The 25,820-nt window shown below is 40.5% G+C and overlaps 4 protein-coding genes and 1 non-coding gene across 8 annotated transcripts; 3 read left to right on the forward strand and 2 right to left on the reverse strand.

Annotated features, from left to right (window-relative positions):
• The first annotated feature begins 3,614 nt into the window (after positions 1 to 3,614).
• On the forward strand, positions 3,615 to 12,733 carry meltf (melanotransferrin). The gene is made up of 16 exons (XM_070831949.1): positions 3,615 to 4,063; positions 4,586 to 4,740; positions 5,309 to 5,408; positions 6,394 to 6,579; positions 6,686 to 6,842; positions 7,190 to 7,257; positions 7,385 to 7,569; positions 7,799 to 7,964; positions 8,135 to 8,277; positions 8,980 to 9,076; positions 9,172 to 9,366; positions 10,062 to 10,215; positions 10,792 to 10,859; positions 10,969 to 11,156; positions 11,913 to 12,105; positions 12,652 to 12,733. Exons 1-16 carry the CDS (start codon positions 4,015 to 4,017, stop codon positions 12,717 to 12,719), a joined length of 2,172 nt encoding a protein of 723 aa, XP_070688050.1. The 5' UTR covers positions 3,615 to 4,014; the 3' UTR covers positions 12,720 to 12,733.
• A 2,894-nt stretch (positions 12,734 to 15,627) lies between these two features.
• On the reverse strand, positions 15,628 to 16,845 carry LOC139203027 (protein NCBP2AS2-like). 2 transcript variants are annotated; one of them, XR_011584368.1, is made up of 3 exons: positions 16,805 to 16,845; positions 16,182 to 16,683; positions 15,628 to 16,028 (listed from the first exon to the last, which is right to left on the reverse strand). XR_011584368.1 is itself a non-coding variant. In XM_070832657.1 (2 exons), the coding sequence occupies exon 2, from the start codon at positions 16,606 to 16,608 to the stop codon at positions 16,303 to 16,305; it is 306 nt and encodes a 101-aa protein (XP_070688758.1). In that variant the 5' UTR covers positions 16,609 to 16,683; positions 16,805 to 16,845; the 3' UTR covers positions 15,629 to 16,302. The 2 variants fall into 2 exon arrangements, 1 of the variants encoding a protein (XP_070688758.1); XM_070832657.1 differs by having other exon boundaries at positions 15,629 to 16,683.
• Positions 16,846 to 18,183: 1,338 nt separating this feature from the next.
• fkbp2 (FKBP prolyl isomerase 2) lies at positions 18,184 to 20,135 on the forward strand. 3 transcript variants are annotated; one of them, XM_070832217.1, is made up of 2 exons: positions 18,184 to 18,726; positions 19,460 to 20,135. In XM_070832217.1, exon 1 carries the CDS (start codon positions 18,274 to 18,276, stop codon positions 18,688 to 18,690), a length of 417 nt encoding a protein of 138 aa, XP_070688318.1. In that variant the 5' UTR covers positions 18,184 to 18,273; the 3' UTR covers positions 18,691 to 18,726; positions 19,460 to 20,135. The 3 variants fall into 3 exon arrangements, with proteins under 3 accessions (XP_070688318.1, XP_070688319.1, XP_070688320.1); XM_070832218.1 differs by having other exon boundaries at positions 19,467 to 20,135; XM_070832219.1 differs by having other exon boundaries at positions 19,470 to 20,135.
• A 977-nt stretch (positions 20,136 to 21,112) lies between these two features.
• On the forward strand, positions 21,113 to 25,110 carry ncbp2 (nuclear cap binding protein subunit 2). Its single transcript, XM_070832435.1, has 5 exons — positions 21,113 to 21,234; positions 21,586 to 21,672; positions 21,969 to 22,063; positions 22,222 to 22,360; positions 24,544 to 25,110. The coding sequence occupies exons 1-5, from the start codon at positions 21,160 to 21,162 to the stop codon at positions 24,640 to 24,642; spliced, it is 495 nt and encodes a 164-aa protein (XP_070688536.1). The 5' UTR covers positions 21,113 to 21,159; the 3' UTR covers positions 24,643 to 25,110.
• Positions 25,111 to 25,704: 594 nt separating this feature from the next.
• Positions 25,705 to 25,776, reverse strand: trnap-ugg (transfer RNA proline (anticodon UGG)). The gene has a single exon. It is a non-coding gene; the product is annotated as a tRNA-Pro (tRNA).
• Between the last annotated feature and the right edge of the window lie 44 nt (positions 25,777 to 25,820).

Raw genomic sequence — 25,820 nt, forward strand, 5'->3', positions numbered from 1 at the left:
TAGAGACTAGCTGGTGAACACAGTGGAGCATTAAACCACTAAATAGCCAGACGTTTCCCTCAGGAGTTGGTAGAAATCAACAGAGCCAAATGAGTGATGTCACAAATGGGGCCCGAAGCATGACGACAATCTCAGTTGTCAAGTGTAACATTTGAATTAGCAAGATGCTTTGGGTAACACAGCCCCTGTATGGACCTTGTCAGCCAACCACTTCCCATCTCCACCCTCAACCCCTGAGGCGACTCCTCCAAGCTGACTGGAGACCAGAGGCATACAGAGAGACCGTTCTGTCGACAGAGTAGCTCCTAGTCCCAAATACTAGATAGATTTTTTGATCAAGTGTGTTTTGAAAGCTTTAATATTTCCTCACAGAATGTTCTGCTAAATTATTTCTTTCCATCTGTAATCCTCTATGAATCGAGTAAACCAGTGGTGTCGTCGGTTGACAGAACTGGACTTTCTGCATGACTCTGGCTGTGTGTTTTTAGCCAGGGGACCATGTCACTGTCTGTTAGAGTAAAGCACCGATGCAAAGAATCTATTACAGAGATGGATCTATATCTAACATATTATAATATTTATCCCTGCTCTAACTGCCTATTTTGGTACAAAAAAATAAAGGTCTTTATTGAGATTTACTGAAATCCCTTGACGTTGACCAGAGATGATTATTGTTTTTGAGTTGTGGAATGTGTATGAATGTGAATATGATATAATAACTGTAAATATGAATATATTTTCCTTTACTTTCACCTCTACTGCGGGTTTCTCTCTATTGATGTGGTTCCTTTTAGCAGAGATACCAGGCTTCTTGGCTGAGAAGGTGAACCATCTTCTGACTCTTCTATGATTTAAAAAGTGGTAACGTCATGCACCAAAATAAAGACGACATAATCATGAAAAATGTATCGAACCACCGTTGTTACGAATACAATGGAACTACAATTATAATCAAACATGGACAAAAGTTTTGGTTATAAATCCACAAATGATTTTCATCTGTATCTTTTTTAACTTTGATACTGAATTAATTTTTTAAGAATTCTAAGCAAATAAATAGGCGTCAAAAACATCTGATGGAGCTAAATGCTGAACATCCTCCCAATGTCAATGCAAACATGTTAAAATTGAGTATAATTTTTTTACCATGTTCTTAGTTTAGCATATTATCGTGCTAATATTCACTAATTAACACCAATGTTGCCATTACCATCAGCCCTCATGAAGACACAAAGGAAAAGTCAAAGGAAGTTATTACAATGCATCCTGAAGGGAACATGAATATCTAAACCAGACATCATGCCATCCAATAGCTGGTGATACATTTCACTGAAAGCTACAGATGTAAATGTAATGGTGACACAGGAGGAAAAGTGAGGAGGTTGCCAAAGTCACAAGGATTCTTTGAGGACCATGAAATTTCATTGCAATCCATCAAATATTTGGATATTTCTGTCAGGAGCAAAGTGGTTGATCAACTAAGCAATGTTTCCATTCCCAAAATATCTCCAAAGTAAGGAGATAAGGATAAAAGTCGTCATAGTGACACACTGAAAATTGCAAATACAGTGGAACTACAAGCATAAACAAATAAGCTGTGTTCCTCATACACTCCTCTTCGCCCACATGAACATACATAAAAATACCAGGTGAACAAGTGCCAGACTTTCAGTTGCTGAACAGGTTGTTCATGACTTTATATAAATGAGGTCACACCTGAATGAGGTTATGTAAAAAAGACAAAGACCTCATGTTGGTCACGTAGTAATTTGGTTCAGAAACCAAATGCTAGTAGAATAAAATAGTTTAACATCTTTTCAATTAAAAAATGATTTATAAAATTTAAAATATTAAAAATAATTTGAAAGGATTTTCATCTTAGGTAACATTATGTTGATACTATTTCTTAATAACAACATAGTAATCTTTCTTAGTTTTGTAACCCTAATCCACGGTCAGGAAATATCAGGGAATGTGTCTGTAATTTCTCAGTTTCCTGGAAAAAAAACTGTACTTTGGTAAAATAGGAATGTCCTTTTAATAAAAGCTCAGTTTAAACCCATGTATTCATTCATGTTCATTTATTATTGAAAACTGAAATTAGTAGAAAAACACAAAATATGTAACTCTGAAGTCAGTTCCCCAATAACTCTGTCCATAATCTTCCTCACAGATCTTGTTTGTCTCACTTCATTTAAACGGGTCTGTTCCAAAGTTCATAGTATCGCTCTCCTCGTGTTCATGCGGTCCTTCGGTACAAGTAGCCATAATCAGGTAATTAAAGGCAAATATCCTGCTGTAAACATCAAGTGAGTTATAAATAATAGGTGATTAAAAATTGGCAAGAAACCAGTGACAGGATATGAAGGGAATAAAATATCTGAGCACAAATGATTGTAAAACTCACACACGTTGTTATGGTCTGTAAAGATCTTATAAAACTGCTGTTGATGCACACAAGGAGCTTGCTGACCATAAGAAAAGCTCAGTTGGGCTGACAGAGGATCCTACAGTGAGTTATGTGTGGGGCAGCAACATCTGCTGTTTTAACATTTACATGTAAAGATAAATAGATTCGAGGTGTCTCCGCAACCTGTAATGTGCAGAGCTCATAACTTTCTCTCAGCAGGCTCTCGGGTCAGCTGTTGTTCAGTGCTGACTGCTCCTGGAAATGAAAACAGCCCCGTCCTGACACCTCAGCTTGGCCGTCACCTCCATGTCATCATCCTCACGCCGTCACATTGTGTCTTGTGAATGTTAGCAGCAGTATTTACGTAATCTGCCTCCCCAAGCAAACTACAATGTCAATTTCTGCAATCACATTACAATAACTATATAATATAATCATTGTTTCCAGATGAAACCACTGGAAGGGTAAGGCAGCGTAACAGTTCGCCTCATTTCATGTTCTAAAATTGTCTAGTTTTTAACACCAGGGATGTTAGCTGATGTTGTTGCCTTCATCGTTCATTATACAGCACTTTCACTGCTTCTTTATTCTTATCGCTCATGCTTGGGAGTGTTTGTTTTTGAGTAATTAGTGCGGTAAGATATTTTCATGATAAAGCCTTCTTCCTGTGTTTCACCAGATGTCTGCAGAAATGTTTTATTATCGTAATCATGCATCCTCATATCCTGCAGCCTCCATCTGGCAGATGCCTCATGGTGCAGGAGCCTGTTTTACAGAAGTTTGAAATAATTCCATTGTCTAAACAAATAAAATGGAAGGAATTCTGGTGCCAAATGCTATAAAGTCATTCTGCATCTAGTAAGACTCTTTTCTTTGTACTATAATGCTCCTGAAACTAATCAGATATGAGGCAGCAGCTACGTTCTTCTACAACACTAGGCTCTGTGCTTTGTTCGGGGAGAGTTTAACATCTCTTTTTGATGTGTAACACTCTTCATACTCTTGAAGACGTTTGGAGGATTTATTGAGAGTCAGTCCATCAGCCTACTTGTTCCGTTCAGGATAAGAAATACTTCTAGAAGTCAGACACAAGGTCAAAAGTAGCAGGTAAACAGACTCCTGTTTCCTGTTGTTCCTCTCAGCAGCCAGAGCAGTGAGTCAGTGCCCAACAGCCTCACTGTGTGTTGGCCTGAATCCCTTCTTGCCCTTTGCCCATCAGTGGAAAAGCACCACACGACTGGAGGAGAAGAGTGAGTGGGAAGCAGAGGTGGGGTTCTCTGACTGTAAAAGGCCTCTCTGTCCGGGCTTTGGCCTGCAGCCAGGCAGCAGCAGCAGCAGCAGAGACGTGTCAGGCCAGGTACACCAAGGAGGCGCTCTTCATAAACTCGAGCTACTGGAGCTGAGAGTCTTGTGATTCCTGAGTGACACGCTGCAGATGTTGTAAAAGGTTAAACATATTTGCCTCATCTGAGATTCACAGGAGGACTTTAAGCTGAGTCTTGGAGATAGAAGTTGGACTTTGATTCCAGAGTCATCATATATAAAGCTGAAGAGAAGGAAAAGGAGGCTATTTCACCCAACAGAGAGGAAGAGAGAACGAGGCCATGGCCATGTGGAGGACACTAGGAGCTCTGCTGCTAATACTACATACTGGTAAGAGCTGATTTATTTCTTAACAAAACGTTTTTAGATATTAAAGATGTGTGTGTGTTGTCTTGGCTATTAACTAAAATATATTTAAGTCTGTCAGTAACTTGTTGGTGAAGATACTGTAACACATCATACAACTATAACAGTTTTTAGGGCAATAGACAAAGTGTCATCATCAGAACTGTAGTCTGAGCATGTTAACCAGTGTATTTTTTCCTGTTGACCTCAACCTATTGCATTGGTATCATGGCTGTGATTAGACAACAGAAGGTGTAGGTGTACTGTATCCTATTCATCACATGCTGGCTCACAACCTTTTTAGCTTGTGAGGTAAGCAAGGCGGATAAATGTCCACTCATGGCCGCTTGTCACGGGTTGCATATAAACTGTACTAAGGCAGAACACAGTCATAGTTGTTGGATATTTGAGATGATAGGATGTTTTCGTGAGCCATTTGGTGGAGTAGATTAATAAGAGAATGATGAATGGCCTCTGTCTGTCTCTCTCTCTCTCTCTCTCTGTCAGTGTTTGGCCAGAGCAGCATCCGATGGTGCACCATCTCACATGAAGAACAGAAGAAGTGTCTGGCCATGTCGCAGTCTTTCACCGAAGTCAATATCCGTCCGTACCTCAAATGTGTCCTAGGAGGGACAGTCGAGGGTTGTGTTGAGAAACTACAGGTCAGACAACAGGAACTTTAATTGAACATATCTTGAACTAAATCTTTGTATAGCTTGCAAATATTGTTTTAAATGTCTTGCATTCATTATAACACAATCAGACATCATATAACAAGGCAATAAACCTGTTAACAAGTGATACAGTTATCACACTGGGTTATTTATGACAACCATAAAGATCTGATCACAGGATGTCCTAGTTACCAGAGGCAGAACAAGGAGTGAAACACAAGTATTAACATTATGAATTATGAATCTGGTATTTGTTAGTGTGGTATTAAATCTTCTAATCTCTTGTGGATCTCAGCCTGACAATCCTCATCTAGCTTTGTTTAAACTTGGCCTATTGTTACTTGACTATTCTTTTATTTTCTGAGAGATAAGATGTGGTTGTCTTGTTTCAGAACATTTTCTCTTACATGGACAGCTAATTAACTTGTTAAACACTGTATGAAGACGTGCTTCATGCAATGCAAGTCTTTAATTATTGAAGCTCTTAACATCAAGGGTATTGTTGTAACTCCCGGGTAAGTATAATATCATCTCTTTGTTTGCTGTGTCTCTGCAGAAAAAACAGGCAGATGCTTTGTCCATGCTTGGCACCGACATCTACAGCCTGGGGAAGACTGCTTCTTTCAAGATGGCTGCCACTGAATCAAAGTTTGATCGTAAGTCATTCCAAACCTTTTTTTCGAAGCGCCAAGGAGACAAGAGTCAATAACAGTCCCATCAATTACTGCTTGAAAAGTATAATTAGCGAAGGGATACTGATGATGACAGATTACCACATATCTTTATAGGCACTTATACATCTAACCATAAACTGAAAATCTTATCTGATGGGTGGTTTTTTCTCTGCAAGACTGAAAGAAAAAGAGAAAGAAACATAAGAAAGACAGTTTAGCTCATTTAATACGTTGTTTTAATGTTTAACATTTAAGGGAATTTTGGGAAATATCTTTAGTTGCTTTCTTGCTTAGAACTAGATGAAAAGATGAATTTCTTTACCCTAAATGCGAAGTTTAGCCAGATGGCCATTAGCTTAGCTTTGCACAAAGACCCGAAACAGGAGGACACAGCTAGACTTGCTCATTCCAAAGGCAAAGTCTTTCGTGCTAAGCTAAACTAACCAGCTGCTAGCTGTCGATTTGTATTTATCTTACAGACGTGAGAAAGTTGTCGTCTCTGCAAGAAAGCAAAGAAATTGTTAAAATTTTCCAAAATGTCTAACAGTTCTAATTCCAATATATGTCAATCTCTTATTGTGTAAAACTTCCCTTCAGCCTTATAATGTCCTACATCTGACAGAAAGCATTTTTATTGGAAAAATGTACTTTATTACTGTAATACTAGTGTGACTTGGTGCTTGGTACCCCAGATTATCCCAGTGATGACACGCTGACTTAAGTTATTTTTGCTGTTTATGATAGACGAGAGACAAGTTCATGGAGGCATGTTCTGCATTATCACACCTATGACACTGATTATAATCTCTGAACTACATGTGAGATATTTCGAAACAGGGGTAGCTGTCCGCACTTTGATCTCCTACAGTAAATTCCCGTTCCCTGATAATAAGAGCACAGAGCCAGCAGCTGTCCAAAAAAACTTCGTGTCACATGCATGTTAACACCTGTGCTGTTGTTGCCTCAGGAACCGGTGCGTCCTACTATGCAGTTGCTGTGGTGAAGAAAGCAAACTCTGGCATCAACATCAACAACCTGGCAGGAAAAAATAGTTGCCACACTGGGAAAGGGCGAACAGCTGGCTGGAATATGCCTGTGGGATACCTCACAGACCAGGGCTACATGTCTGTGATGGGCTGTAACTTCCCACAGAGTAGGAAACACACATACACATACACACACTTATATAGGCTGTACATACAAAAGCTGGAGCTGGAAAAGCTGGAGAGACATGTGTGTTTTGGTGTGTGTGTGGTCAGGTGTGGCTGATTTCTTCAAGGCGAGCTGTGTGCCTGGATCAAAAGAGCCTGGTAACCCTCCGTCTCTGTGTCAGCTGTGCATAGGAGATGACAGTGGGCAGCACCAATGTGAACTGAGCAGCAAAGAGAGATACTTCAGCTACGATGGAGCCTTCAGGTAACACACAGTCATACTCTACACTCACACGCAACAGGAAAAGTCAGGGAACCAAAGTTTTTGGGATTCATCATCACCATGAATGTCTGAACAAAAAGGGATTGTGGTGGTCCCTGATGACTGGCTGACATTACCACACAGTTAGCATTTCTAAAAACACATGCAGGGCAATACCAAGGAAGGACGTGGACAAAGCATGTTAGCATCCTCTCTGTGACATAATAGGTTTCATGGGAAAACTGGATTTGAGCAACACAAACACTTTCAAAGCAACTGATGTGAAATTCTGCAAGTAGCTTGCACCACTAATTCTCAGCGTCTCCTATTTTTTTTTTTTATTTCTTTAGGTGTCTGGTTGAAGCTGCAGGAGATGTGGCCTTCATCAAGCACACGACTGTCGAGGAGAACATTAATGGTAAATTCTTAGTTAGGTGGATAGTCAGTAATTAGTTGGTTATCAAAGTAACTACTGACCCATTCAGACACTTTCCATTTAGCTTGTTGCCATGTCTGTTAGTTGACCTTTTTTTTTCCCCAACTAGTTCCAAGCAAACCCTGGACACAAGGACTGCTGTCATCGGACTATGAGCTGTTGTGTCGTGACGGCACCAGAGCTCCCGTCTCTCAGTGGAAAACTTGCCATCTGGTCCGCGTCCCATTTCGTGGGGTTGTGGTCGGCAATCATGTCACTCCCTCTGCTGTGTTTAACATGCTGGTCGAAGGCCTGGTACGTCCCCGCAGCTCACAGTGATGACACCCCACAAACAACCCTTACTTGTTTTTATAACAAGTCTTATTTTTTCAGTTTGTAGTCATGGAGGTGCAGTTTGACATCCTGTGAGTGTCAAAGCCTCATTTACCACCTGTCACCTCAGTAGGCACGTGCTGATACGAACAGAGCTTCGTATGTACTGTTCTGTTTGTGAGATTCATTGAGTGTAACTTTCTGTGTGCAGGAAAAGTCAGACTTCCCAATGTTTTCGTCTGCATCGTATGGAGGAGGATCTGTACTCTTCTCTAATACATCCGCCCTGTTTCTGGAGGTGGAGTCAGACGACCCCCAGAACTGGATGGGTCGCTTCTATTACAATGCTATGAGAGCCATGGACTGTAAAACTGAAGGTGAAACATCTATCTATCTATCTATCTATCTATCTACATCTCACTTCACTTAACACATGTCTGAATAAGCATTACATATTAAATACATTGACCTACAGCTACTACCTACCTAGCTATGCATCTACCTTTCTTTCCTTCTTTACTCATCCATCTATCTATAAACATCCCAGATGTTCTGCGGTGGTGTGTAGTGTCCAGCGGAGAGCAGCAAAAGTGTGGCAGCATGGGCGCGGCCTTCCAAAGTAAAGGTCTAACTCCAGCCGTCAAGTGTGTTCACGGGGACTCTGTGACTGACTGCATGAGGAAAATCAAGGTAGCGGATGTTTCCTATTGAGTCTGAAGAACAGCTACAGTGGCACCCGTTCACTTCCAGTTAAAACATTAAACACTTTTTAAAATGAAGGGAAAACACAAGAGCGAGAGAGATTAAAGTACTTTTTATGTTCACCATCTTAATTTAGTTTGTTAGCATGCTAACATTTGCTAATTAGCACGAAACAGAAAACACAGTAGAGGCCATTTGTTTTGCAGCTATTTGGTCATAAACAAGTATTGGACAAAGTTATTTTGACCCGATATTGGCAGTAGAGGAAAAGTCAGGGGATCACGATCATCAGTAGGATTCATCCTCTGCGAACAATGAATGTCTTCACCAAAGTTAATTTTTATCCTTTAATTGTTGAGATATTTCAGTCTGGACTAATATAGTGGACAGGCAGCCATCCATATGACCATAGAGCAGGCATATTTCTTTCCGTAAATGTATTATATACGTATTATAAGTCCCCATAATGACTTGTTTAAAAGTCAACACAAAGATTACTTCAAGGCATCAGACTTTGTCCCACCTCTGCCACATATTTAGAGTTTCTGTAGTACAATTTCTTGATACCGTCAGCCAACATGTGCTGATACCAACATCTCTGTGATAAGCTAATATTGGGCACACTGGTATATTCTCATGGAAAACTCTGACAACTAAATTAAAAGCAGCTCTGGCATCATATTTGTGTAGAACAAGGAGGCCGATGCCATCACCCTGGATGGAGGTTACATCTACACAGCGGGCAAAGAATACGGCTTGGTCCCTGCTACCGGCGAGAGCTACACAGGTAAAAACACAAGATAGACTCACACAAACAAAGATACAGTCGCACATTATCGTTTCAAAGACATCAGATACAGGTTGTTTTTTCTCCTTCTCCAGACGACCAGGATGGATCAATGTACTATGCAGTCGCGGTGGTGAAGAAGAGTAGCCAAGACATCCGTAGCCTTGACGACCTGCGTGACCGTCGTTCCTGTCACACCGGATATGGTCGCACAGCTGGCTGGAACGTTCCCGTGGCAACGCTGATGGAGAGAGGCCTGATCACCCCTCGGCACTGTCAGATACCCCAAGGTCAGTGTGATGTTGGTGTGTGGGAGTGTCTGTGTGTGTGTGTGTGTGTGTGTGTGTGTGTAGCAGAGGTGTGAACTGGAGCATTCAGAACTCATAGAGATCAATCAAATACAGAAAGTTAGTAAATATAAGAAACCCAGATGTTTATATCTGTTTATTTAGAACAGCAGCAGCACATCCTCTCATTTACTGTAAAAAGTTGAAACCAGAGAATGCCTAACATTTTTACTTTAATGATTAATGACAATTAATGAATTATCAAAATGGCTGATTCATTTTTTTGTCAATTTAATGGTTGATTATAAGGCACAATATTTTAGCAGTATTCTTAATTTTCATACTGCAGATGTGTTATGATATGTGTTTTGTTTGTTTTTTTCCAAATAATATGAAACTTGATAAACATTGAAATATTTAAACTCAAGCCTCAGAGCCTTAAAGGATTTGTGGTAGATACCACACATACCAACGTCCAAGCTATAATTACGACTGGGAATCTTTTCCAATATCTCTGACTTAACTTATAACACATTAGTGCCTGAAAGTCAAGAATATGTTGATGCCTCTCTTCAGCCAAAGTATATTATAAATACACACATTTAACATCACGTCATGGGCTGAGTAGTACTCTGCATGACTAGTAAGCTAAACTTCATGTGTAACATTTTCTATTTCCATTTTCCCATGATGCTTAGCGGTGGGAGGCTTCTTCAAGCAGAGCTGCGTACCAGGTGCCAACCAGCACGGTTACCCTAAAAACCTGTGTGATCTGTGTAAGGGAGACGGCTCGGGAAAGGACAAGTGTGAGAAGGGAAAAGACATATACGATGGATACGACGGCGCCTTTAGGTACTAAAAACCAAACCCAAACCCCTGCTCATCGTCAGGATTTCATGTTTTACTCAAGTTTTCAGAATTCATTATTTCAAAGATATGCTGTTATAGAAGGTTTATGTTATGACCACCAGTTTTAATCATTCCTATTTTTTGATGAAAAAAAGTGCCTCAGACTGGATTGATTTAATCCTGAGATTGTGTTTCTGTCGTCTCAATATTTAATATTCAACTTTAACATGTTGACAGCGTCGCATATTAACAGAATTTATAGCTCAGTGATGGATGATTCTTGCTGAAATGCACCTTTGGAGTTGTAGTTAACTTCTCTCCTGAAGTTTTTATATGCACATGCTTCCACATTTGGTCAAAGAAGTAGACATTTTCTAACGCAGTGGTTCACCATGTGTAATGATGATTCCACCAAAAATGTTTCATGCCGATCCAAGCTGTAGAAGTTCTCCAACTGTAACTAAGAAAAACGAATCAGGGCCTGAAATAGCTTCTCCAACTTAGCACTAACACTAACTCCAATAGAAAAGTTACTTGAACTTGTGCTACTTGCACTGAAGCATGCATTTGTCCATTCAGGTGTCTGGCCAGTGGAGATGGAGATGTAGCTTTCGTCAAGCATTCAACTGTCTTCCAAAATACTGATGGTAAGTGTAACAAGTTAAGTAGCTCCAAGATACAAGATTCTCCTGTTAAGGGGGTCTCGTGGTTTTCAAGGGACATAATTAATGGCCTCACTCTGTGTGTTTTCTTCAGGTAACAATGGTGAATCGTGGGCAATTAATCTCCTGTCGACAGATTTCCAGCTGCTGTGTTCTCACAACAGTAAAGCCGAGGTCTCACAGTACAGACACTGTCACCTGGCCAGGGTCCCCTCCCACGCTGTAATGGTACGGCCCGACACCAACATTCACGCAGTCTATGGACTCCTGGACCGTGCACAGGTGAGAGTCTAATTGTGACTGATTATTATTATATTATCATCTATTATTTCAGTAAGAAATAAAGCAAGTGTCAGTTGTGGGTGTACCTCTACGTTGTGTTGTGGTGGACAAGGACCACACTTTCCAAGGTTATTTATTTCTCAAGGCATCAGCATTAGCATAGCATAACTGCTGTATTAAGTCCACAACAAAAAGAGGACATAAAGCCAGCAGAGGTGCACATACAGGCACACATGCAGTGCATAAATTAAAATGAGTGCTATACCATTAGCATTACTTTGTACTCCCACAAAAATACATTATCAGCACTTTGTAGGAGAAATAGGAGATAGAACACTGTACTTGATAATTCACATTCTTCAAAATAAAAGTCTCCATTTAGGATTGTGCAAGAATTTATATTATCCATACTTAAGCCAAAAAAACATGCAGGCACAATTATTGCCTGTCCCCGATCATAAGTGTTGTTGAGTAGAGTTGAGTAACTCTCAAAGCTGATGTGTCCTTGAACACACCATCAGGGGGGTTTCTAAAAGATGCCAGGTTACTACAGGATTACTGTGTTTAATAATAATAATAATAATATGAATCTGACAAAATGTTCATTGCCATTGATCAATATTTTTCTCAGATAAGTGTATTAAGTTTATTTTCATTTCAGAGTGAACTGAATCAGAGTCAGTGGATAACTGGAACGGAGGAAATCCATTTTGTTGGTCAGTTTGGTGATAATTCATTTTCTCTTTATCCCTGTAGGCGTATTTTGGCAGCGACACAGGTCCTGATTTCAAGATGTTTGACTCACAGGACTACGAGGGCACTGATCTCATCTTCAAAGACTCCACCATTCGACTGGTGGGTGTTGGCGAGAGAAAGACCTACCAGGAGTGGCTGGGCCAGGGCTACATGGACTCACTGGTCAACATGGAGTGTAACTCATCAAGTACAGGTAGAAAAGTTCAGGTTCTTCTTATTCCCACCGCTATAGCCAACAGCTGTTTAGCTTAACATGAACACTGGAAATGGGATGTAGTTATAGAGCCAGGTCAGCTGTTTCCACTCTTTGTGCGAAGCGAACCATCTCTTAGCTCCAGCATCATTGTTCTCCTACAGACATGAGGGTGGTATCAACCCAACCTTTCGAAAGAAAGTGTAAAATCATATTCCTCTAAAGGTCAGACTATTGTTTTAACACTGTAAAACTGCTCTGGTAAGAAGTTCAGTTCAGTACTTATAGAATTACATATAATGCTGGAGTGCACTCCTAATTCACACTCCTAAATTTTGTCAGAAATACTTTAGCAGTATCTGACACATTCATTGATAAGGATGGACAGAAAATGGTGGGCATATTGATGAATTACAACAGGAAAATGAAGACACTTGAAGACACAGTTTAAAGAATCTGCTACTTTATCTCAGTTGTATTAAATGACCACTTTGTCAGATTATGTACGACCTCTTTAATATGTCCCAATTTCTCTTCCTCTTCCAGTGATGTCGTCGGTATGGCTGCTGTTGATGGCCCTGTACGGCGTCATGCTGACCCACCTTTGGATGTAAAGCCACAATATCACGTCCTGCCATTGCTCCCACCCCACCCCCATCCCTCCCCCATTTTCTCCGCTCCTCATCCCTCCCCTCTATACATTTCCTGCAACCTTCACCTTCCTCTCTGGCCTCTCTACAGAATTTAACCTTCCTCTTAACGCTCCTGGAGACCCACTCCCTCCATCCCTGAATCTGTGTTTTTATCTCCAAATTGCGTCGTTTCTACCTGATTGTAGTGTTTGTTATTTTAATATACGAGAGGATGGCATGTTGGAACTGCCTTTGGATTTAAATGGTGCTAAGTGTTGAAGCAAGTGAAGCACAATGTCTCTTTTTTTCGTGGCAGAGAGATGAGTTAGTCCCCAAAGGGAGGGTGTCGCTGCCACTTTGTTTACTGAAGGTGAGCTGCCATATCAGTGTGTATGCTGCCACCTGTTACATTGCTTTAGTGGGCAACGCGTCCCCGTCTCTCCAAATCTGATTTTTAAGCTCACATGACCAACAGATCATTTTAACTTCTGATTTTACCACAGAGGGGGGTGCTCACAGCAATGAAAAATAATGTTCAATAACATTTATTAACACACTTGTCGACATGTGTAGAGGTAAAAAGAATGTAATGTAGGTAAATAGACTCCTTAAAGGAGCAGTGACACCGGTAACATGGGGAGATATTTTACTTTTGAACCCTTAACATCCCGTTTCTTGTACAAAACCACTAAACGACAGAAAAAAAACACTTTAAAGCGTCCCCCCCCCCCTTATAGCTTTAACAATGTATTGAGTCTAAGTAACTGCGTAAGTGACCCCAGACCTGCTCCCCCATTTTCAAAGACATCATGTGAATCTAGAAGTCAGATTGCTGCTCTGCTCTGCTGCCACTGGCTCTGTGAGTACTACTACTGAACACTGCCCCCCATTTGCTAGGGCTGTGTTTCTACTATAAGCTAATGCCATATCAGTGAATATGCACTAGTGTTGCCTCCACACAGAGCTGTGCTGGGGATGGTGCGATGATGAGTGACTGGGTGTTTGTCCATAGGCTGTCTGCTTCATGTATTCTCCTCAAATATCTAAAAATCAACAAGATGAATAGTTAAATTTATCTGGTCGAACCTGATTTCCGATCGTGCCTGCTTGCAGCTGGACATTGAAATGTCATTTGCTGGTTTATTATTGTTACTAATCTGATGCTTTATGATGAGAACTGCTTCATAGCAGCAGGTGGTCAGCGAACCTCATGCCTGCAGCCATTTCTCAAATCTTTTCAGCATTTCAGTTTATACATCCGGACACAACTGGAGTGACACACAGGTCAGGTTTCATCAGAATTTGGGGAGAACATTGAGATAACATCCTGTTGGCTTGTGCTGGAGAGTGAATGAGTTTTTGTTCTTCTGGGTGGTTAAAGAGGAGTTTGTGTCATTAGAAGAAAGACAACAGGCTTTAATTGTTTAATGTCATCCCAACAGTTAAAGTTAAAAGAAGCTGTTTAGCTTGTGTTTTGTTTGTGAGTATGAAAATTGACTCCACTTTGGTTTGGGAGGGGATTTAGCTTAATGTCGCACAACTCACTCCAGAAATTCTCTCCTGTTTTTAGCTCAAACAAACCAGTTGTTATAGCGACTGTGCTTCCTGCTGCTTGATGCTGTTTTAAAATGTTGATTGGATGTGTATTTTCCTATGTTGAGAGATTTATTTTTATATGAAGTTCAGGTGCCATATCAGTGTATATGTACTGACTCATGCTGTCAGAAACGAACGCCTTCTCTTCCTCCTGATAGAAATTTATTTCAGTGTGAAATGATGGAACGTGTAACTAATATTTAGTTGCCAGGCCAGTGCGTCTGCACAAGTATTGCTACATAAAGCTGCCCACTTGAGCTGTTTTCTGTGCTTGTTTAAATGAAATAAAGCTGTGTACTGCAAAATGCATTCCGCTGAGTTCTTCTATTATTTCTCCTGATATTAATGTATTCATTTTCTGCACATGTTGAATGATGAACTGTGTCAAATGAGCATTAGAATAAGTTTATTGTGGCTGCAACAACTATTTTTAACCTCTTGTAGCGGAAATTAAACCTCCTCTAATGTCTTTCTACATGGAGACACATGTAATTAGGCTTTTTAGATACAAAATGCAACCAAAATAAAATCAAATAACAAGATTTGATTTGTTTTTTTGTTTGTTTTTTTAACAGAGCGAAAGTGGAGCTGGAGCAATTTATGTTTGTAATTGAATAATCTTGTATTTTCTTAATTATTTCTAATAACATCAGAAAACAGTGGGAAAAGCCAAATCAGAATTTATTCATACTTATTATAATTTAATTCAATTAAAACCCGAAGGCGACGTGTCCAGTCATGAGTATGTCATGTCTTTGTAGTCTTGTAAAACTTACATTCAATTCTGAAGACACAAAGACAAAAAAATAATTCTCACATTTGTAACACTGAAGCAATAAAATGCCTGAAAAATGACTTAAACCTGCTCATGAATCATACAAATAGTTGCAGAATCATTTTCTGATAGTTACATAATCGATTAATCAGTGCAGCACTACGGGACAGTACAATGTGCAGTACTTGTGTCAAGGCCAATGGAGCAACGAGTGACACTCACTGTACATGTGTTTGACAGTTACAGGCAGGTAGAGGACACTACATGCTGAATCAGTGCCGTAAAAACGTCCTCTTATCTGTTTACGCTCTTTCCACTGATTCAGGTCTGTCAAGCTACAGCTTGAAGCCAGTGAACTGTGAACTTCACTCCTCCTGGCTCTGCAGGTCTAACACCACTTCTCTTACAGCCCGTCAGAGGTTACATTCACATGGACACTACTATGTTTTTAAGATCAAACATCGAACCTTGGAAAGTGTAGTTTCCAACTTTTTTTCCCTTCAATCCTGCTGTATGTCGTGCGAGTCAACATATCAATGAATATTATTACTGACTAGCAGTCAAAGTGCTGTTTTAAATTATAACTTTTATTTATACAGTCACAACAGAGTGGTGAACTCCTTGTCTATACACACATCACTCTTAATATTTACATTTTGTTACCAGTAAAATTAATTACCAACAACTTCTTGTGCAGATTGATAAAAGCTCTTTGGCAGGACTGGAGTCAGGGTAGAGGGAAATGGAAAAACAGTACTTTTGTCAGGACAGCATTAGCTGAACTACCAGGATGTGGTTTTACATCACAGATTAATGTGAAGAGGCCATCAGTAAAAGGCGGATCCAGGAGTTTTGTTCTCCTGCAAGACGATCAGCTGACTTTAACTTCCCAAGACAGCTCCTGCTTTTCCTCAAGCTTTCTGAAAGATGAAGCAAACACTTCAAATGCCCCTGACATCTCAGAAACAGTGAAAACAGTGAATTTATTTAGTTTATCATAAATTATCTGGCCATAGACTACAGGTCATTGTGCACCTCCTTATATTGAACAAAAACCTGCAGTGATCCACCACCTCATCTGTTCAGCAGTCAGCTGAGGTTATAAACACATGAGATGTTGTCAGCTCGTCAGTGATCGGCCCCCAAAGGTTGGATCCTCAGTCTCTTTAACGCCCAGAAGCCGGTCTGTCCTCTTTACTTCTTGATCTGTCTGGATCCGTCCTTCCATCCTTCCTTCACCTCATTCACAAACGTGTCTCTGACCCTCCGGAGGCGGCTGCCCACCTCTCCCAGGTCACCGGGGGCTCTGCCGGCCTCCTCCCGGACCTGCCGCAGCGTCTGGGACCGCAGCGCCCGCTCCGAGGCGTCCCGGCCGGCTATCTGAGCCTTGGTGATGGCGTAGGCTGTGATCTGAGCCGCCCTGCGAATCGGCCGAGACTCGGCCAACTTCTCGACGACATGGAGGTTGTTGAGGAGGTTGTATAACAGGCGGGCGAGCATTTCTGTCGAGGAAGACGCGTTAGCTTAGCCAGCTAGCTTAACCAGCAGCCACGGCCAACTATCGTGTAATTCAGCCTGTAACGACACCAAAGTTTACCGTTATTCAGCTAAAATTATCGGTAATAGCCTGTATTATCATGTGTGTTGCGGTTGTGGTGTAAATTTCAACAGCTACACATAAAAAAAGTTGACTTACTTGAGCTGGCCGAGGTGACCGCTAGGCTGCTGCGGGTGATATAACAGACTATAACAGACGAGGCTGAAGTTGGTTTCCCATTGGACAATGAAACTTAAAGGGATAATTCGGATTTTTTTTTAAATGCTCTATGATCCATAAAGAACGACATCAACATTAGTTTATGTTAAATTTTAAGAAATAGATTTTAAAAATTTGAATTAAATATGCAATGTTTAGTATATTTTCAGAGCTTTAGCCGCATCAGACTGTTCTTTCCGAGTCGTCTTCTCTCTCTTTGCACTTTTCAATGCTGCAAGACTCTGATGACAAATCCAGTAATTTTACATCACAGAACAAGAGAGTTTCTGGTCTACAAACTAGCCAATTGAATTACTCATTTTGTCAAAGGAGCCTGGTGGCTTTGAGGAGAGCGAAGAGAGAAAATGCAGTCTGACGGCAATTTAAAGCTGTGAAAATATTCTAAATATAACATTCACTTAAAGTCATTTTGATTTTTTTTAGGTGGCCATCGCTCAGTGTCTGTGCCAAACAGGGAGCGTGCCAAAGCTATTTAGGTAATACACTGACTATGAGTAAGTATTTCATGCAACCACACTACCCTACAAAATCTGAATGATCTCCTTTGGAGTTAATGGTGTTTTTCTTATTTTAATAATTTACATCAGTCTGTCTTGGTCTGGATAATTATATGTAACAGTTTTAACAAATACAGTGAAGGCTTCCCTAAATTGATATGGGATTTTAAGCTCTGGCTGCTCAATGCATCTCAGGTTTGACAATCCTGAAGTGGTTTTTGATGCACATGTAGTTTAAAGAGATCTTGGTGGAGGAAAAAGCACAGAGAAATGTGTCTGACTGGGGGTGAAATAATATATCTAAAGGTCCACTTACTAGCTTTTTCCAGATGGAGTTTTCTCACATATCATTAGTGATGGATGAAGTATCATTAAAAATATTGCTTGCGTATCAGAAAATGACACTTTAAATAATATCTAATGTTGTAGAACTAATGTTGCTTTTTTACTTGGGTTCACTGGACTGTATTTTATGAGCTTCTCATGTCTCTTTGAGTCAAAGCTTTAACCTGCAAAGTAACTATTACTGTAAAATAAATGGAATGGTGTAAAAGGTGTAATATATTATTATGAAAGGTAGTGGAGTAAATTATGAAGTACAAGTGCATCAAGCTGTACATAAACTGTATAGATGCTCCTTATAAAAACATTTTAAAATAGCTATCAGAAAGGGATTTTTTTTTTTTTTGTGAATCTGAGGCTAACTTCAGCTCCTCTGCTTACCGGACGTTTTTGTAGGTAACACCAGCCGGTAAAATACTTCCGGGGTCATATCATACGTACATCCGCTCTGATTACAGATTTCCCGGCTCATTTCCCTTATTCATCCCCCAAAATTTGCTCCTCCAGCCAAACCCTCCATCAGCTGTAAGGTGTGAGCGGACTGCAGCCATGCGGGTGTTAGTGTTGTTCGCCGTGGCCGTTTTGTCTCTGAGCCCGCCGGCGGTGAGCGGAGCCGAGAAGAAGAAGCTGCAGATCGGCATTAAGAAGCGAGTGGACAACTGCCCCATCAAGTCCCGCAAAGGGGACGTGCTGAACATGCACTACACGGGCAAGCTGGAGGACGGCACCGAGTTTGACAGCAGCATTCCCCGCGACAGGCCCTTCACCTTCACCCTGGGCACCGGCCAGGTGATCAAAGGCTGGGACCAGGGCCTGCTGGGCATGTGCGAGGGCGAGAAGAGGAAGCTGGTCATCCCCGCCGAGCTGGGCTACGGAGACCGGGGAGCCCCCCCCAAGATCCCCGGAGGAGCGACGCTGATCTTCGAGGTGGAGCTGCTCAGCATCGAGAGGAGATCCGAGCTTTGATGAAGAAAACGAGGCAAAGAAGGCAACTTTCCAAACGTAGGTTGTGAGAGGTTTGTGCGCCACTTGGCCTCTGATTAACCTGCCTGCAATGATGGTGGTGGTGGTGGTGGTGGTGGTGGTGTGCTCTGGTGTGATGCATGGGCCTGCTCTGCACATTAGGCAGAAGAAGTGTCCTCCTCATACCCCCCATCTCTGTGCATTATGTGCATCATACCTGGACTAAAGCATGGAGAAAGGTTCCATGTGAAGTAATTTAATTTACTGCCAATTTATTTTGCAACATGCACTATTTAAACTAAACATTAGCTAAAAATAACTAAGGCCTTAAAGCTGGATTTGTACTGAGAGCACACACATCAAGATCAGGTAATAAAGCTGGATCCACCTCAGACAAACTGTACTAGGATCGTGAAATCAAACCCTATTTTTGCTTCTATTGATGCTCTAGTTGGTAAGAAATAGCCATTAAATATATTTACATTCTTTAATTGCCATTGACTCACTGGATTCAATTTGGCTTCACCAGAAAAAAAAAATGCTTGCACACATGTAAACTATTGTTAATTTTTCTATTTTGTTGATAGTAGCCTCTCTGGTTATTGTTCACTGCTGCTGCTTCACATTAAAAACATTCTACTTGGAAAACGCGGGGTGGCTTTTATTGTGAAACATCCACGGGAGGCACTCACATCCGCAATGTGTCGGATCACAAGTGCAGATCAGTTTTTAAAACGACACGAACGCTTCTTGTACTGTGATTTTCTTTTAGGTTCCAGCAGCTACTGCAGCAGTAAGCGAAGATGTCTGACCTCTGATGAAGACTACACGGCAAATCTGGGAGAAGAGTTGACGAACCCACGGCGGAGACGCTCTCCTCCTTTCAATGGCTTTTAAAGTGGCTATTATGCTCTGATTTATTGGACTGTTATTATATGATACAAGCACTGACTGTATGTCTTTGGTAAACTTTAGTAGGATTGACAGTGTGCAGAGAAGACCAGTATTTGGCTGTGCTGATGATAAAGTCGTGCCGTGCCGTTTCATCTCATTGTTGTTAATAATTTTCTGTGGTTTCTAAGTGGGTTTATTCATATCTGTACGTTCTTTTCACTAAAATATTAGGTTGTTATGTCAGACATCAGGCAGGGAGCACATCAGGATAAATGTTTTTGTTTACTTCAAGTATTTGATTTATGGTAATAAAATGTTGACCTTTCTTCTGGAAAAACTTTGCAGTCTGAAGTGGTTTTGTTGGACAAGAAAACATGTTTTCTAGTTATTCTTTGCTTCTCGTGTGTATTTTAGAGATCGTAGCTGTAACTAATACCCCCTGACTGTGGAACAAAACAAAGAAGTTTGATACCTTTGTATGTCTCATGTATGTTGAATAGTAGGCCCAAAGGTGGGTAGTGCAGTCTATAAAGTCTTTTATTAACACTTTTAAAGTTGTCTGTCATGTCTGATTTGTGCAGTGAGATACTCAACCACTAGATACGCAATGAAGCCCTACAGATGCACTGGAACACGTAATCATCAGGTTTTCTGCACTAACATTTTTTTTCATGCTGTAAGGAGCAACATTTTTTTTTTGCATGTGGTCAGAGACAAATATATTGAAAGCAGTTTAATCAAAAAGAAAGTATCCAAATATATAAAAAATGTCCAAACACATCTTATATAAGCCTAATAGTAGTTAAGTATCCAAAAAAAATAATCTCCAGAAAAAATCAGGGAAATACGATAAAGGTCAAAAGGTAAATCAAACAAGAGGAGCAGTCTGTCAGCAGCCAATAGAGTGGCACCACATCTCAGCTCAGCTTCCAGCTTCAGCAGTCACGTGACTGAGCAGAGCCACTCAGTGCTCAGGCTGTCTGATGGTTTAGTACAATTTATAGAAGCAGAAGAGAAAAATATTGAAAATCTTAATGAGTGAAAAATATGTCAATTTCGTTGTTTTTGAGGTCGAATATGTTAATTTTTTTTCTTTTTTTTCCTTTTTCCGTGGTTGAGTGTGACTTATTTTGAGTGTTCACATTGGCACTATAATAAATCGTGTAAGGATAGTTAGACATTTGGTATATTTAGCAGTAAAGTTCACACATTTAAAACAAGACTTATTGATGCGATTCGATCAAACGTCGGCAAGTTTGTATGAGAGATGCGGGAGAGCATTGTTAAGATTTGTGAAGTACTGTTTGAATAATTACAAATTAAAGTTATCGTGGCTCCTATTTATCTATTTATTTATTCAGCGTCAAAATAAATCAAAAAGAATATACATACATACAAACATACATGAAGAACATGCAGACAACGTGCGCCACAAGGATGTATGATGCAGATGTGGATTACAACATGTTCCACCCGGAGCTCTTTAAAGGACGGACACGTGAACCGGAACTAACGGAGTCTTTTCCGGTGTTCGAGCAGCTCGGCAGCTGGAGAGCGCTCGTCTGCGACTTCTCAACAATGGCTGCTAAATTAAACGCTTTGACTAGTGATTCTTACATTGATGTTAGTCAATACAGGGATCAACATTTTAAGGTAAGTGCGGAAATAGCCGTAACTAAAGCCATTACCAGAGGGTTTAAACGTCAACACAACGGTTTACATTGTCAGCTAGCTAGCAGTTAGCAACCGTTAGCAAACAACAAAGCTTTTAGCTCGTGTGTTGTATCGATCAGTGTTTTTTGGATTTATCTCAGGCTGGTCTAAATTACACATTTTCACAAGTGTCTTCAGGCGGTAACGCTTTATCTCGGTTATCTATAATGTCGGAACTTACTGTTCAGCGTAGGAGCGTCCACATTTGACCACGTCTTTAGCTCCGATCAGGGTCCTGAGCTCCCTGAGAGTTGTACTCACTGACATATTTAATGTTGCTTGTCTTTTCAGGGTAACCGCTATGAGCAGGAGAAGCTGCTGAAGCAGAGCCACACTTTGTACGTCGGTAATCTGTCCTTCTACACCACTGAGGAGCAGGTGGGACACACTGCCATTAGCACTATATATAGTAGTAGGATACCAGATAGAGTCCTGTGAGGCTTTGGGTTCCTAAATAATTTATTATTTGCTAGCTTTTCAACTTTGTTTTGACCTGTGACTTTATTTTCAGGCCTCTAAAGTGCTGTGACTGTTTGCATTCTGTATTTAAAAGTCTTATTTCTTATCACAGTCAGAAATCTTTCCAGGATGTCTCTTAATGTTTACCAAATGCATCTTCTTATCTCTTACACCATTCTCACTTTGGTCTGTTGTTTTTGTAACTCGATAATCAGGTACACGAGCTGTTCTCTAAAAGTGGAGATGTCAAGCGCATCATCATTGGGCTGGACAAAGTCAAGAAGACGGCCTGTGGATTCTGCTTCGTGGAGTATCCTTTTATACAGATGAGACTAAAGTCAACAATCTGCCTGCTTGCTTACCAACCAATGTACCACGCGTTGTGCTGAGCTCAGGTTTTAGCACTATAGCATTATGTGTGTGCATGTTCGAGGAGCCTGTGACAGCCCTTAACCCCCGCCGTACCAGATACTACACACGTATAGGTGCAGAAAATGCCATGCGCTTCATTAATGGCACACGACTGGATGACCGCATCATCAGGACGGACTGGGACGCAGGCTTCAAGGAGGGACGGCAGTACGGCCGCGGCAAATCTGGAGGACAGGTGTGGATTCTTACATTTGTTCTAAGTACTTAAATGAATGTGTAATTATCCCGCTGTAGGTGCTGACAGGATTTTGTATGTAACAATGTACATCAAAAGCACTCATTCCTTAACTTTATTTAAACCAATTACTAGTCATAGCTGTGGCATAACTGTGTGTTTTCCACTGTTTTTAATATTCAGTGCTTATTTCTTATAGTATGATGCATTGGAAAATGAAATGCAACAATGCACTCAGTATAAATGTCGTCACATCTTTTTATGTGGTCAAACAACGTTAAAAGTGTTTAAAAATGGATATTACTGGTACAGTCAGCCTCTCAAAGGATGGACAGCATGTAGTGAACTGTACCACCTTTTTTATTTTAAGCTTAAAGGAGCTGTGTAGGAGATCTAATAGGAAGCTCCGAACTTGAATTGGTCTTAGGTAGAGAGAGACCAATAAGACTGTGAGGCCAATATATCGTTTGATACTGGCCTAATGCAGGTGTATTGCTGTTGGTGTAAATGGTGTAGATGTCAACACCATCAAGTAAAAAGTAGCTGAAGTACAGAAATGCCGAACTAGGTTAGAGGTCATTTAGAGAGCGCAGTACATCACATAGTTTGTCCACTAGACGGCACAGACAAGTGTAAAATATCTCCTTCACTATGTATCTTTGTCGCACTTCTTTATAAAACATTTCTAAGGGATCTTTATCAAGATTTTTTTTTTAATGTTATGACTATTGGATATATTAAAACTCCACAGTAACGATGTCTAAAAAAAAAATCAAGTGTAATTTTAAACAGTTTGATCAATTTCACGAGCATATTGATGAATATATTGTTTTTGTTGAATATCAGTTTAGTGTTTTAATATCCTGTGGGCTAAATGCATATTTCCTCCCTGTCAGAGATACAGCTCAGTGGGAAACACTGAATGCTTATTTTGGTGTGAGAATGTAGTTCAATTTAAACAGGCTGCATATCAGCAGCCTGAATCCAAAACTGCGTGTGTGTGTGCTTTAAAAAAAAAATCCATATCAGTTCATCTCTAGCTCATTTTAAAAGCAACCCAGACAAGTCACATTGTACAAAATCAAATAAAATGGAGGCCAGGAACCAGCAGGGACCCACGATAAAATTCTCCACCAAAATAGGGAACAGATGACCAGTGACTGTAGTAACGACTGTCTCTGTTTTAACATGTATCTTATTATGCTGTGCCGGATTTGATTATAAATCCCCGCAGACCTCAAACATCCCTCCGGGTGGTTGTGTCCTCGTGATCCTCAGCGTCTCCTGCTCGCCTGTCTTTTCTGTCCTTCATGTTGAAGACGTTTAGGGTTTCCTGCAATACAGGCATTCTGGGAAAACAATATAGCGTACAACAAGGCAATGGCTTTCAGAAAATCAATACTCTGGATCATGACATTTTAATGCGCCAGTATGATATTTAGAAAGTGATAACTTCCAAAATAAATTATGCATGATTAACCACGGCCTTTTAAGAGACGGCATCACCATTAAATGGCATTTGAAGAATGAAAGCGCGTGTTATGCTGTTAACAAATCTAACATACTGTGCATCACGTCCAGTTTAGTCCAGTAATAGTCCACATGGACATTAGGTGATGACTAGTTTTGTTCATCCCCTGAGCTGCTTCAGATCATTTCAGAAGCAGGGCATTTTTTTTGTTTTGTTAATTTGGTCATTTGTCTGTGACTTTTGTGCTTCTAACTTTAGCAAACAGGCCAAGCTTCTTATTTAGTCTGTTTTTGATTTGTGTTTCTTGTTGGTATTTCATACTTCATACTGTAGCCCACAGACAGGCTAAGTGTCTTCTCTGTAATGTAGCACAGTGTTGCCAAAGGTACCTGTAACACTCTTTCTCAGCCCTGGGATGTAAAAATATCGTCATATAGTCATTTTGATATCAATGTTTGAAGACTAGTCAACTGATTCCTCGAATTAATGACCACTAATGGAAAACCTTTTGGTCAGGGGCAGCCCTAAGTACTACACAATGCACCTTCTGATGGAGTGTAAATAAGGAAACATAAATATTTGTTGAACTGGCTTATTTTTGGAGAAAAATACAAGCTTGTTTTTATCCGTATGGAACTTTAAGACCTGTCCGCTACACTAATGAAAGTGTGTTTATCTGTGCCTTCTGGCTGTGTTTTCCTTTCTTGTGCAGGTGAGAGATGAGTACAGGCAGGACTACGACCCAGCCAGAGGCGGCTACGGGAAGCTGGCTCAGCAGCATCGACCCCCAGAGGCTCTCAACACTTTTTAGATTGAGTCGCACCACAGCAGTCTGCCTGAGCCACCCAGAGCCCCTCCCTCAGTCCTTGACCGGATAACAAAGCCACAACATGCTTCTACACATTGTTTATCCCACACTCCCTGCAGAAGGTCTGCATGGACCACTGGAAGCACATTTTTCTTATTTATTTCTTTATGAGGCTTGTTTTTCTGTTCTGACTGCCTCTCTGGTTCCCACACCTGCAGTCCACACGGTAACACAGGCCAAAGTTACTGTATGATACTGAGATGATTTCATTTTCCTGTGTATAGAAAGACCATACACACCAGCTTAAAAGGCTCTGATGGCATGTGGTCACTGGTGAGATGTACTGAATATGAAGACAAAATTATCTTGTTGAATCGCTCAGTCTGAGAAAGTAAAGGAAGCATTCTTTTACCATCTTACTGATTTTCATGAATGAATTCTTGTGTCCCGAACTGTGTATACTTTTTTTAAATAAAGATGTTTTTGACATTTGTCACGAGTTATGTCATTTTAGAATAAAATATTACATGAACATATAAATGCAGATTTTCCTCCCATGTATTGTGAGCGTTTGGCAAATGAACAGAATTTGTGGGGCAGTGAAAACAATTCAGAATTTACACATCCAGAAGATGTGGGGCAATGCTAGCATCTATTTAAAGTTTTTGTGACCACAAGTTTTATAACTAGTAAAGCTACAGACTGTAAAACCAAAACGATAAACTGAAAGATGATAAAACTCAGTAGCTACATAGTTGGCTGCTGATTAGAGTTTGTCAGTGATTAACTTCTTTCATGTAACGGTCATTTCGTCCATTGTTGATATAAAAATATTTCTTATAGCAGCTTTAAGGATCAAGTAGGAGATTCTTTTGTATCCTGATTCTCTGTCTGTTTAAACTATTGGTGTGGTGGTTAATCTGTTTATTGACCATTTCCTTCACACTCAATAAGCACCTAGAGGTTATCTTTGCTCTAGTGGTGCATGTGTGCTCATGTATCTTCTAATCACAGTCTCACTTATCCCATATGTGCTTTTTTGTTGCTCAACGACAGTCAAACAAAGGGCTTGTCTGGGAATTGAACCCAGGACCTCTCGCACCCAAAGCGAGAATCATACCCCTAGACCAACAAGCCCTTATTGAAGAATCACTGGCAGGACATTTTCCTCTTACTGATCA

The sequence above is a fragment of the Pempheris klunzingeri genome, chromosome 6 (genome assembly GCF_042242105.1).
Source record: "Pempheris klunzingeri isolate RE-2024b chromosome 6, fPemKlu1.hap1, whole genome shotgun sequence".
Classification (NCBI taxonomy): domain Eukaryota; kingdom Metazoa; phylum Chordata; class Actinopteri; order Acropomatiformes; family Pempheridae; genus Pempheris; species Pempheris klunzingeri.

Coding starts and splice junctions, on each gene's coding strand:
- LOC139203027 (XM_070832657.1), bottom strand. CDS start 16,608: ATGCTCGCCCGCCTGTTATACAACCTCCTCAACAACCTCCATGTCGTC.
- ncbp2 (XM_070832435.1), top strand. CDS start 21,160: ATGGCTGCTAAATTAAACGCTTTGACTAGTGATTCTTACATTGATGTT. Junction 21,673..21,968: donor TCTACACCACTGAGGAGCAG/GTGGGACACACT, acceptor CTCGATAATCAG/GTACACGAGCTGTTCTCTAA. Junction 22,361..24,543: donor GCGGCAAATCTGGAGGACAG/GTGTGGATTCTT, acceptor TTTCTTGTGCAG/GTGAGAGATGAGTACAGGCA.
- fkbp2 (XM_070832217.1), top strand. CDS start 18,274: ATGCGGGTGTTAGTGTTGTTCGCCGTGGCCGTTTTGTCTCTGAGCCCG.
- meltf (XM_070831949.1), top strand. CDS start 4,015: ATGGCCATGTGGAGGACACTAGGAGCTCTGCTGCTAATACTACATACT. Junction 4,064..4,585: donor GCTGCTAATACTACATACTG/GTAAGAGCTGAT, acceptor TCTCTCTGTCAG/TGTTTGGCCAGAGCAGCATC. Junction 11,157..11,912: donor GACTCCTGGACCGTGCACAG/GTGAGAGTCTAA, acceptor TTATCCCTGTAG/GCGTATTTTGGCAGCGACAC.